Here is a 12,609-nt window from a genome sequence, read left to right on the forward strand (position 1 = left end):
TCTGTCAAGACAAACCAGGGTATAAGTCAAAGTGGTTTCAGTGCCCACCCGGCCGCAGCGTGCCTCACACTGAAGCAAGCGCTCCTGTTTCCCTGCCTCACTCTCAGCAGGTACTTCCATTCCCCTGTGCATGCTACTTTCCCACCGCCGAGGAGCCGGTGCTCGTGCCAGTGTTGGTGCTGGTTTCAATGAACCAGTGAAACCCTTAAGAACGGGCCCGCGTTTCTGTGAACCGCTCCTTTACGTATGAGTGTGGGCGGGTCCTCGTCTGGACACGGAAGCTGAAGCGCACAAACGTGGGAGAACACGCTCTCCTTTCTTGTGCTGCAAATACGTTTTAGGGTCCAAACCAAACTACTGCAGCATCTGTGTGCAGCACAGAGGGAAACACAGACAGAGATTAGAGCAAGACGACAAGTACGCACTTTGTGTCCTTTTATCTGCGATATGAACTGATACAAAGCAGCAAGTTCAGCCTTAGAGCCCAACCTAATTCACAGCCCTGAAAATCGCTTCACTTTTCTCCTGTAATACACATGTAATATGGTAGAAAACTGGATGTTGAGACGGCAGAGTCACGCCCTTCTGCTTTCGTCACGCGTTCCTGGTTCCAGACCAGCGAGTTTGCGGGGCCGGAGTTGAACCCGTTTTTCAGCCGAGCACCGAGAGCGTTCATGGTGGAAAAACTAACGGTTCAGATACCGGTGTTGTGCCAAAAAGTGATTTCCGATGTTTCTATATGTTTATGTATAATGTCTTTGCTTATATTGGTGAATAGGGTGTTGTCAATATGATTTATGAAGGGCTTATATATAAAATGAAGAAATGACCTGTTTTTCAAGTATGTTTCTGACTTATACATTATAATGAATCCAGTCGTCTTTGGTCACGTAAAATATCTTTAGAGAGTCTAATGTTATATTTGTTGTGATTTCTGCTGCCCTCTTGGCCAGATTTCTCTTTAAAAGACATTTTTAAGATCAATCACAGTTTTTACCCTGATAAATAAAGAATATATAAGAGTCACTGCCAAAAACTGATTACAGCTTCAACCTTGTGACAGAAATTTTGTTTCTCACTCAAAATCACTTGAAATCATTCACGAGAGATATTTTTGACATATTTTCCACAGATTATAGATCAGCAAGTCATTTACAACAGTTTAAATAGAGGCAATCGTTTTCTGGCAAATACCGGAAATCACTTTTTGGCACAACACCGGCACCAGAACCCCGTCGATGGAAGAGCGGCCTCAGAGGACAGAGCCCTGCAGCTCCCACAGATGACAGTGGTTTGGTAAAATGTTTACTGATGGACGCTGATCTCACAGACTCACAAACTGAATTATTCAGTAAACACTGAATGTCCTGATTGGCTGCCATTACTGGATAAACTCTGCTTTCATGTTCTCACTCTGAGTGTTTCTAATGTGATCTATTGTGAGTGATAGATGATGGCTCTGTGAGCTCCTTATGATCATTTCTTGTGACTTTAATCATGCTAACTTGGACTGTACTATTGACCTACTGCATGCTAAAGTGAGGGATGCATACAGTCACACCCCTCTTCCCCCATTAGGGAAGTCTGAGTGGGGGGAAACAGTGGACAGGGTGAATGTACTGAACAACTTTTTAACACTCCCCCTCATTGCAGCCATCTCTCCTTCTTCCTTCAAAACACCTCCCTCCAGAGAACACAGCCCTCCTCCACCACCACAACACAGACTCCTTCAAGCATCATGGCGGACCAGGTCAGGGGTCAGCTGACCTGGTCTGCAGAAGAACAAGCTTCATCCCAGGAAAGCAGCGGGCCCAAACACTGCTGAAGACCTGCGCTGCTGAACTGGGTGAACCACTTCAACACATCTTCAGTCTGCAGCTGGGAGAGCGCCCATCCTCTGGAAGACATCCTGCATCGTTCCAGTCCCGAAGAAGGACCGGCCTACTGAGCTGAAAGACTTCTGACCGGTGGCACTCACCTCACATCTAATGAAGACGTTGGAGTGCTCTTCCTCAGCCTCCTCAGACCCCAGGTGAAACACGCCCGGGACCATCTGCAGTTTGCATACCGGGCAGGTGTCTGTGTGGAGGACGCCATCCTCTACCTGCTGCACCGAGCACACTCTCCTCTGGATAAGGGAAGCGGCACAGCGAGGATCCTCTTCTTGGATTTCTAGAGAGCCTTCAACACCATCCAGCCCCTTATACTTCAGGACAAACTGAACAGGATGAGAGAGCCTGGTCACCTGGATCTCCAGCTACCTCACCAACAGGCCGCAGTACGTCAGGCTGAAGGACACCATGTCTGACACTGTGATCAGCAACACCGGAGCTCCTCGGGACGGTGCTGGCCCCTCTTCTCTTCACCCTGTACACTGCACACTTCTGCTACAGCTGTGAGCTGTGTCACATTCAGAGGTTTGCTGATGACACAGCCATTGTGGGGTGTATCGGAGATGACAGAGAGGACGAGTACAGGAGTCTGGTGAGGGACTTTGTTGTATGGGGTGGGAGGATCCAAGAAGGGCGCATCCACGCTGGACAAACTGATCTGGCAGCTCTGTGGTCGACATGAAACTGGACTCTCAGGTGATGGTGGCAGAGGACTACGGACAAACTGCTGGGTATTATGGATGATGTCAGTCACCTTCTGCACACCAGAGGATCCTGCTCAGTGACAGACTGAAACACTCCCTCACACCATCAGACTCCTCTCCTCAGGAGGGTGGGAGGGGCAGCAGCCTGAGCCTGACCACAAACACAGCTCAGCGTAAAACCAGTGCCAGACAGTGTGCAGTATTACAGTGCAATACCACATCTGCTGGACCTTTGAAGCTTTTCCTACTTTCTTTTCTGTGTTATTATTTATCTTCTCTGACTGCTGCTGCTTCTGTGTCTGTGCTGTAAAGATGCTGCTGGAATTTGAAATTCCCTGAGGGAACCTTCCTTAAGTTCTTCAATTGAATGGAATTTTGAATTGAATCCTGTTAAAGGTCAGAGGTCAGAAATGAATGACAGCAGAAGTCTGTCAGCTGTTACAGAGCCGTCTCAGTGCTGCTCACACACATCGGGCACATTTCAGGATCATTTAGAGACGACGAGATGTTTGAAATCAGGAACACAGATTGAGGCGGGACAGGATGAGCCGCTCTGAACGGATCCAAAACTGATCCGGATGGGATGAGCTGGAAATGACCAGAGCTGAACTGGATCCATCCAGCTGTGTGAGTGTGCTGTGTCTTGGATAGATGTGTTCTTGAAGAAAAAATCCTCGCTGAAACAAACAGAGTGTCAAAACAGATGCTTTTTCTGATGCGAGAGGAGGCCAAATCTTCCTAACTCAGCTCACCAAAGAGATCACAAAGGTTATATAGTGTTGGCGAAACCCCCACATCCTAACTTTCCACATATGGCTATGAAAAACAGCTTCAACCCTATAGCTGGACATATGGTCAATATCTTGTATGGAAGCAAGAGAGCCTACAAGGGCCCTTTGTGCTAATGTCCAAATCAAATTACCCTTTGCATGAACTCTTAAGGAGGAAACCATACATGCATATATAGAGTTTAACATAGTACAGACACCACAAGTGGACTCTGATCCGTTACACAGCCCGGTTCCCTATAATCCGGTTCCGGGTCAACCCACTGACACAGGTTTAGGTGATTTTCAGTGAAAATGTCGAGGTTCAGACTCTGAACCTTTAAAATGACTGAATGTCAGTTTGTGAACATGTAATCAGATTACAATCAGACTGTCTGCAGCTGCTTAAGTCTCGTTACATCCGTTTAGTTGGGTTTGAGTCATTTCAGCCTCATCTTCACTCAGACACTCATCTCCAAGTTCATAAAAGTGAGACAGATACACTTTGTTCAGTAGCCCACTTTACCCCGATGGGGGGATTCGAACCTGTGAGGCAGCAGTGCTACCCACTGCCGCTTTTTCTGCGTTTAGCACACAGTGAATCCGCTACGTCACAGTCAGAGAGGCGGAGACTCCAGATTAGATTCGGAGCTCTGAATAAATTACTGTGATCACTCTCATTGATTATTGATTAATGATAAACCTTTAACTGTGAGTCTGTTCTCTGAGCTCGGACTGGATCCGAGCCTCAGTCAGCCGGAAATCAGGTTGACGGAGCCCGTTACCATGGTAATTGACTCTTTCCGGAAGTTTGAGCTCAGGATGAACCTGCTTTTGGGAATAGGAGCCCGATGAAGTATGATGAAAGCGTTGACAGGGAAAGGTGAGATCCTTTATCAACTGATGTCATTAAGGTGGAATTTATTTTTATTTTCTTTGTTTTGGCGTCACATTACTAAACGACGGAGAGTAGGCTTTTATTTTGAAAGGGGCGGGTCGGACTTGGTGCCGTAGTTTCCGGTTAGGGTCGGGGTGGGAGCTGGCCGGTGATGCGCAGCGCGTGAAGCTTCAGATTAAAAATAAAAGATCCAAAAGAAGCGGCAGGTAAGCTCGATGACGTCACTGTGTTTGTTTGTTTGTTTGTTTGTTTCCGGTCGTGTGTTTGTTTGCAGCAGCAGACTGAGAGGCTGCAGATCATCAAGATTTCTGATCGATTGTTTCCTCCTCTGATAGTCGGCTGATTACGTGATCGATCCGGACTGATTACAGATCAAATAATCCTTCAGATTAAAAGTCTGATTAGAAAACAGAAGCAAACGAACACAAATGACGTCACGAGATGTTGAGGGCGAGGCCTCAGGGAGCGATGATGTCGATCAGCTGTTCATCTGTTTGTTGTTGTGATGTGGTGTGTTATGTGTTTACCTGTACAGGTGAGGCTCAGTTTACAGAGCTTGGAGATGATGGCTCATGTTTGTTTGTTTGCTTGTTTACCCCCCCGCCCACGCACACACACACACACAGGACGCCATGACTCCCTCAGCTCCGCTCTTATTGGTTAGCCTGTTTCTCGCCCTCCTGCTAAGCCCCGCCTCCTCTCAGACCCCCCCTGAGGATCTGATCAGCAGGAATGCAGACTTCGGAGCCCGGCTATACCGAGCGGTCGCCGCTCGCACTGATGAGAACGTCCTCCTGTGTCCGTTCACGCTGTCTGCTGCTCTGACACTGATGCTGACCGCCGCCGATGGGTCGACGCTCGAGCAGCTGAAGGGAGGACTCACACTGACCGGGCTGGACCCTCAGACGCTCCCATGTAGGTTCAGATGTCAGGGGTCATCTGGTTCTAGATGTGGCTCAGGTTCTAAGCGGTGCTCTCTGTCCTCAGATCTGTTTCAGACTTTGAGGAACGTCGTTCTGACGCCGGGCGCCATCTCCACCCTGCAGCAGGGCGCGGCCGTCTTCCATGATCAGAGTGTCCAGGTGTCCCAGTCCTACCTGAACCTGGTTCAGACCAAGTTCGGGGGGACAGTTCGAGGCGTGGCTTACACAACGGCGTCTGAAGCCGTTCACACCATCAACCGCTGGGCCCTGGAGCAGACCGGAGACCAGGTCCAGAGTTTTGTCTCTGAATTGGACCCTCAGACCCAGCTGCTGCTTGCTGCTGCCACCTCCTACAGAGGTACGTATCATCTGTCAGAGGGGGCTTATATGGTCTGTGATGCAGTCGGTGATGCTGTCCCAGTCTGTAGTGTCGAAGCAGTCCTGCAGGGCCTCGCTGGCTTCACCTCCTCACAGTCCTTGGACTGCAGAGAGCGGTGTTGACAGGAGGAAACCAGGATGTGTTCTGATCTACCAGGTGGGGGCGGGGCAGTGGCTCTGTGTGCAGGTGTAGGTGTTTGAGTGTCCTGTGTTCGACAGTCCACTTTCTGCTGGAAAGCTGGCATCTTTAGCCTGGCAAAGCTGTAACTTGGCGGTGAACCATGGTTTATTGTTACTGTATGTGCGAAAGGTCTTGTTTGGCACACACATATCTTCACAAAAACTAATGTAGGATGTCACAGTGTCCATCAGTTCGTCCAGATTTTCAGTAGCAGCTTCAAAGACACTCCAATCGGTACAGTCAAAACAGTCCTGCAGTTCTTGTTTTGCCTCCCTGCTCCATTTCTTCACAGTTTTGACAACAGGCTTTGCAGATTTTACCTTTTGCCTGTATGTTGGAATGAGATGAACCAGGCAGTGATCAGAATGTCCCAAAGCTGCCCGGGGAACACAGCGATATGAGTTTTTAAGTACTGTATAGCAGTGATCCAATGTATTATTTTCCCTGGTAGGAATATTAATATTCTGTTTATATTTTGGCAGTTCACGGTTTAATTTTGCTTTGTTAAAATCCCCAAGTATTATAAAAAGTGAGTCTGGGTGTTTCAGTTCCAGTCCAGTTATTTGTTTAGCTAGAGTCTGTAGTGAATGACTCGTGTTTGCCTGAGGTGGGATGTAAACACCGACCAGGATAAAGGAGGAAAACTCCCGCAGTGAATAAAAGGGTTTACAGTTTATGAATAGTGATTCCAGGTTTGGGCTGCAGTATTTGTTCAGAATTGTGACATCTAAACACCAACCTTCGTTAATATAGAAGCAGATTCTGCTGCCTTTGGTTTTTCCCGAAAGCTCCGCCGTGCGATCCGCGCGGAGTAGACTGAAACTCGTCAGATGTAGTCCGCTGTCCGGGATGGATTCGCTGAGCCAAGTTTCAGTAAAACAGAGAGCAGCAGAACGTGCAAAGTCCTTATTTGTCCTGTTGAGTAGATGTAGTTCCTCCATTTTGTTGGGTAAGGAGCGGAGATTCGCCAGGTGAATGGATGGAACCCCAGTTCGGAATCCGCCTGTCGCAGCTTTACAAGCGCTCCGGCGCGTGTACCTCTTCTGCGTCTTTTCCATGTCCCGTAGACGGCCGCTGCACCTCCAACTAAGATCTCCAAAAAACTTAATGGGTTTGTGAAAACCGGAGAAAAACTGTCCGGGATTGACTGCCTGATGTTAAGCAGTTCGTCTCTTGAGTAGGTTATAGAGTTTGAGTATCTGTAATTACAGATAATAAGCAAAAACCAGGATAATACTAGAGAGCACGGTACCGAGGCAGCCATACGAGGCACCATCTTGGACAAGCCAATCAAACTGAAATTCTTGTTCTCGGCCCCACAAATCTTAGAAACATGGTGTCTAACCAGATACTTACTCTGGATGGCATTACTTTGGCCTCCAGTAACACTGTGAGAAATCCTGGAGTCATTTTTGACCAGGATATGTCCTTCAATGCACATATTAAACAAATATGTAGGACTGATTTTTTGCATTTGTGCAATATTTCTAAAATTAGAAACATCCTTTCTCAGAGTGATGCTGAAAAGCTCATTCATGCATTTATTACTTCTAGGCTGGATTATTGTAATTCATTATTATCAGGCTGTCCTAAAAGCTCCCTGAAAAGCCTTCAGCTCATCCAAAATGCTGCAGCTAGAGTCCTGACAGGGACTAGAAAGAGAGAGCAGATTTCTCCCATATTGGCTTCTCTTCATTGGCTCCCTGTTAAATCTAGAATAGAATTTAAAATTCTTCTCCTCACATACAAGGTCTTGAATAATCAGGCCCCATCTTATCTCAAAGACCGCATAGTACCATATCACCCCAACAGTAAACACGTGCCTTACCACAGATACTGTAGCAGCAAGCAGCACCTTAGTATCCTGTATATTACGCTAACAGACTGCTGGCAGCTTCCCATAATACACTGAGTGCTTTATCTTCACTCACCTCTTTAATCATCATCCATCCATCCTCTTACATGGGGCCGGGTCGCAGGGGCAGCAGCCTAAGCAGAGAAACCGAGACCTCCCTCTCCCCAGCCATAGGTGACCATAGTGAGCTTAGGGACGTAGATCATTTAATCATTAGTTATTATTAATCTCTGGCTCTCTTCCACAGTGTGTCTTTTGTCCTGTCTCTCCCCCCTCAGCCCCTCCCTGAGCCTGGTTCTTCCTGTTAAAAGGGAGTTTCTCCAAGTGCTTGCTCACAGCCGGTTGTCTGATTGTGGGGTTTTCTGTCTAATATTGTGGGTTCATTACTTGACAGTATGAAGTGCCTTGAAGAGACTTCTTGTGATTTGGTGCTATATACATAAAATTGAATTGAATTGAATTGACTCACCAGGTTGAGTCTCCTCTTCATCACTAGGGGTTAACTCAAACATATTTAAACATTTGATTCAGTCTGACCTTTAACCCTGACAGTCAGCAGAGACTACAGACATTTATCAGTGACTTTTCCTCCTCTGTAATAAAGACATAAACACTCACTGTAGCACCTCTGCTGGATGGCAGAGGAACTGCAGGCTGTGTAAGGGTTAGGTTCATGTTTTAGTGTGTTTTTAAATAAAGTTTCTGTGTGTTTCAGCGAGCTTTAGTCCGCCCTTTAACACGTCGTCCACTCAGGACGAGCGGTTCTATGTGGACAGCTACCACGTCGTCATGGTTCCCATGATGTTCAGGGCTGATAAGTACTTCCTGGCGTATGATGCTTCAGTGAAGGCCGGCGTGTTGAAGCTGCCGATGACAGACGGGACGGCCATGTTGGCTGTACTGCCCGATGAAGGCGTGGACGTCACTGCAGTGGAAGAGGAAGTGACGGCTGAGAAGATCCAGGCCTGGATCCGCCAGCTGAAGAAGACGTGAGCTGTCTTCCTCTCATAATTTCCTGTTTCAGTCTGTGTCACTTCCTCCTTCTTCCTTCTTTCCTTCCTTCCTCTGTTCTTTCTTCCTTCTTTTCTCACTTCTGTCCTCCATCCCTCATTTCCTTCTTTCTCTGTCGCTCTTCTTCTTTATTAAAAACAGGAAATAAATGTCACTTTATTTTGTAAACAGGAAGTTGGAGGTCCAGTTTCCTCGCTTCTGGTTGGAGCGTTCATACTCTCTTAAGGATGCGCTGAAGACTCTTGACATCACTCAGGTGTTCCAGGACAACGCTGACCTCAGCAACATGAGTGGCAGTAAAGGGTTCAAACTCACACAGGTGAGTGTGCCATTAAGAAGCACCTCCACCTGTGAGTTCTGCAAGGTCATGTCAACAGGAAGTGCATGTGTGATGACATCAAACATGTTTCTATAGAGCAGAGTTTAGAGTAAGGTCTTGTTACACTCACACCTGGGGCCTCTTCCTCTGTGGTGTTTATTTTGCCGCTGTTATCTGTAGGTCACCGCCCCCTGGTGGCAGCTGATGGTGCTCATTAAAGCAAGCCCAAAGTTTGTGCTGATGATGCTGCAGCCTTCAAGTGTTTTTATCAGAGTGATGATAAAACATTGATAAAAGATTTTCTTTTGTTAGACGGGTTTTCCTGTAAAGCAGGTGCTTTTAAATAAAGTATTTTTTATTTGGTTAATATTGAAGAAGAATTTGAAGACAAGTAAATGTTGCAACAGACACTGACGGATGTGATTTAATCTGTCCCATAGACGTATACGTGAGCTTCCTGGTTCTGTCTGCCCACACAAAGTGATGAATAATTACCGACATGAGCGACGTGCACCTGAACCTCTGCTAACGTCCGGCTGAGAGGTGCAAAGAGGTGCAGACCAGTCGCTTTATAAGTAGGCGGCGCTTTAGAGTTGTATTGTGACACTTTATTTCTTCACATTGAGATAATAGAGCTGAAGCCCTCTGTCCTTTGCTGAAGATGCTCAGTCCGTCTCAAACAGTTGAAAGTCTGAGTCCACTCCAGGTTTTATTTTGTAGTTTCAGTTCACTATGGTCACCTGAGCGGGTGAGTTTCAGCTGGCAAAGCTCTGAGTGATCGCATTAAAACACCGGCAGCTTAAAGGGCACAAAGTCAGGAGAGAGGCTGACAGGTCCAGTCCCTTGTGATGAAGATGGATCTGTTTCACACTGACGTCTCCTTCAAAAATTCATCGTAAAATTACAGGAGGCCACGCCACAGTGTGATGAGGCAGCGTGTCAGCCTGGATGTAAATGCTTCAGGTTTTCTAGTTTGTGCGCTCACTATGTGGTATTGTTTCAATCTCACAGCAGATTTGATCACCTGCTCGTGATCTCATGAGGTCACAGCCACAGCTGGTATAAAGATGGGTGTAGCTACTGTGATGTCACTCATGGGTGATGAGTCTGACCTGAAACAAGTGACCTAGCCCTAAACTCAACAGAAAGTGTTTACAAAGGTCAGAGGTCAGGAAGCCCTTTTCCCCACAGACTTCTATTGGACCAGAACACTTTTTGTTGCCACAGTTATCACCCCCCCCCAATCACAGAGAACACAGGTTTAAGCCATTCATGAACAAGAACAGCTTTATTGTCACATACAAACATGCAAATGATGAAATTCAGTCTTTGCATTTAGCCCATCACACATGCAGTACATAGCACACACACACACACACACACCGACACACGCACCTACACACACCTACACACACACACACCTGGTCACCATTTCTGCTGATCGATTCAGGAAAGGTTTGAAGTTCCTGTTGTGACTGTCTCCTCCTCTTCAGGTGTATCATAAGTCCATCATCTCCTCTGATGAGAGCAGCCAGGACATCAGCGGAGGAGACACAGTGTTCTCCTCACCTCCGCCTCGACTGACCTTCAACAGACCCTTCATCTTCATCATATATCATCAGAGCACCGGCAGCCTGCTGCTCATGGGCCGGGTTAACGACCCCACCCGCAAATAAATCACCCCACCCACCTACCCACAGCCCCGCTCATGTGTCCACACACCTGTCCCAACTTCTAATATATGGTTGGAGGTTCAACCCCCCCCCCCAGGTCTGTAAGATGAAGCTGAGAGGTTCTGTGTTGATAAATATTAGCTAAACGTTAAATAATAATTTACATTATAACACATCATCCTGTTTGTAATAAGCAGCCTCTGACACCTGCCTCCCCTTCATGATCTTCAGTAAGGCTACAGTCACACTATGGAAAACAGTGGTTGGAGACATGTGCAGTCAACATGTGCGCTTCCTGCCTTTGAGAGGGACCAGCTCTGAGACCACCCCCATTCAGCTTTGGTGCATCAAGACGGTGATAAAATGGGGATAAATCGGCATAAAGACGGAGTCAGACTGCTGTCAGTTTTTGATTGGGCGGGGTCAAGTGGCACTTACATGCAGTCTGTTTGTGATAATCTGGTGATAGAAGGGAACAGCCACACTCCTGAGTGAAAAGGTCGACCCTGACTGACCATCGGTCACTGGAGGTCCACACGTTACAGAGCCGAATCTCTTTCACATATTTATCGACTCTCAGATTCTCAACGTTTCTCGAGATGTCTCATTCCCGTTCAGATGTTTACAGATGTGTGGGGAAACAGAAGGAGGTGACACAGAAAGAGCCCCCCATCACTGAGTGTAATATTTACTCATTCTTTCTTCACAGCATTTTGACATCATTTCATATTAAAGGTTGAGGTTAAGTGGCACAGCTGGTCAAATGGCTCACCATCGTATTAATTTAACTCACCTCAGCATACTGCAGCATTCAGACATTATTCTAACACACTAACACAGTCCCATCAATGGCTGCATCGGGAGATGTAAACAAAAGACACACGAATGTTGCTCTGTGTGTGCGCACTGCTGAGAAAAGTCATGCTTTCATTGGGTACTGATCTCGGAAGACGGGACATATCCTTGTGTGCGTCCTGTGTCGAGATTCTCCTTCCCTGTGACGCTCCACTAGGTTCAGCAGGAGTATGTGGGGCTCCGCTCAGAGCACTCAGAGTGAGGACTGAGTGAAGAGCAACAGGACAGACCAAAGATTTGGTGCTGCACTCGCAGCATCGAGCCGTCCGCCTGTGATAATTAGGCGCTCATTCTGAGAACATCTCCCACCCTCATTCCAAATGAACACTCCCAGCAGCAACTATCACACACACACACACACCAGGCACAAAACAAGATGATTCAGTGTTAAATTTAGTGCAGTTTACAGTAAATCTGTAATCTGCCACAAACGGGAGTAACTCAGGCTTGTGTGGTTCATCACATTCCATCGTCACTTGGAGAAATCAGTGATGGAGCAGACGAGTTGCTCGTCAGCGCAGACTGACTCAGACTGATTGCAGACCTTTGCCAATCTGTCTGAAACTGATTGCAATCAAACCAAGTTGGGCCGAGACAGGTTGCCTCCAACCAGACAACTGTGCAATCCCCCGAAGGTCACCGCAACTACTTACAATCAGGACCAGACATGAAAAAATTCAGTGCACTCACTCACCGGCAGTCCTGATTTTCCTCCAGTGTGACTGAGGCCAAAGTTTCACAGACAACAAATATTAGATCGTCGTGGTTACTCCTGATATTTTATTGTCATTTAACTGTTTTTTGCTATTCTTGTCTGCTTTTTGAACTTCTGATGTAGACCTCTCCATCAGCTCTGTTTTGTGTTTACAGCTCATTGGCATGTTAGCATGTTGTGTATCCTGCACTGTGAACATATGAAATATTAAACATGTTTAACGTGAAGCCTGTGCAGCTCTGATGTGTTCACAGATGTTCACCTGAGGAAGTATTCTCACTATTCACTGATGTACAAGTACACAGCAAAACGAAGTACTCCATGACACGGAGGGTATTTCAGTCCTGGTTTGTTCCCTGTTACTGATGATTATGTACGACCTTGTTAGACGATCAATAATGAAACGTGTTATCGGTGCAGGTGGAGCTAGTTGGCTAT

The 12,609-nt window shown here is 46.9% G+C and overlaps 1 protein-coding gene across 2 annotated transcripts; it reads left to right on the forward strand.

The window, feature by feature from the left end:
• The first annotated feature begins 4,141 nt into the window (after nucleotides 1–4,141).
• Nucleotides 4,142–12,398, forward strand: LOC115774230 (protein Z-dependent protease inhibitor-like). 2 transcript variants are annotated; one of them, XM_030721395.1, is made up of 6 exons: nucleotides 4,142–4,246; nucleotides 4,888–5,176; nucleotides 5,249–5,542; nucleotides 8,314–8,587; nucleotides 8,781–8,928; nucleotides 10,422–12,398. In XM_030721395.1, exons 2-6 carry the CDS (start codon nucleotides 4,894–4,896, stop codon nucleotides 10,602–10,604), a joined length of 1,182 nt encoding a protein of 393 aa, XP_030577255.1. In that variant the 5' UTR covers nucleotides 4,142–4,246; nucleotides 4,888–4,893; the 3' UTR covers nucleotides 10,605–12,398. The 2 variants fall into 2 exon arrangements, with proteins under 2 accessions (XP_030577255.1, XP_030577254.1); XM_030721394.1 differs by lacking the exon at nucleotides 4,142–4,246 and adding an exon at nucleotides 4,359–4,467.
• The last annotated feature ends 211 nt before the right edge of the window (nucleotides 12,399–12,609 follow it).

Source organism: Archocentrus centrarchus, chromosome 24 (assembly GCF_007364275.1).
Source record: "Archocentrus centrarchus isolate MPI-CPG fArcCen1 chromosome 24, fArcCen1, whole genome shotgun sequence".
Lineage (NCBI taxonomy): Eukaryota > Metazoa > Chordata > Actinopteri > Cichliformes > Cichlidae > Archocentrus > Archocentrus centrarchus.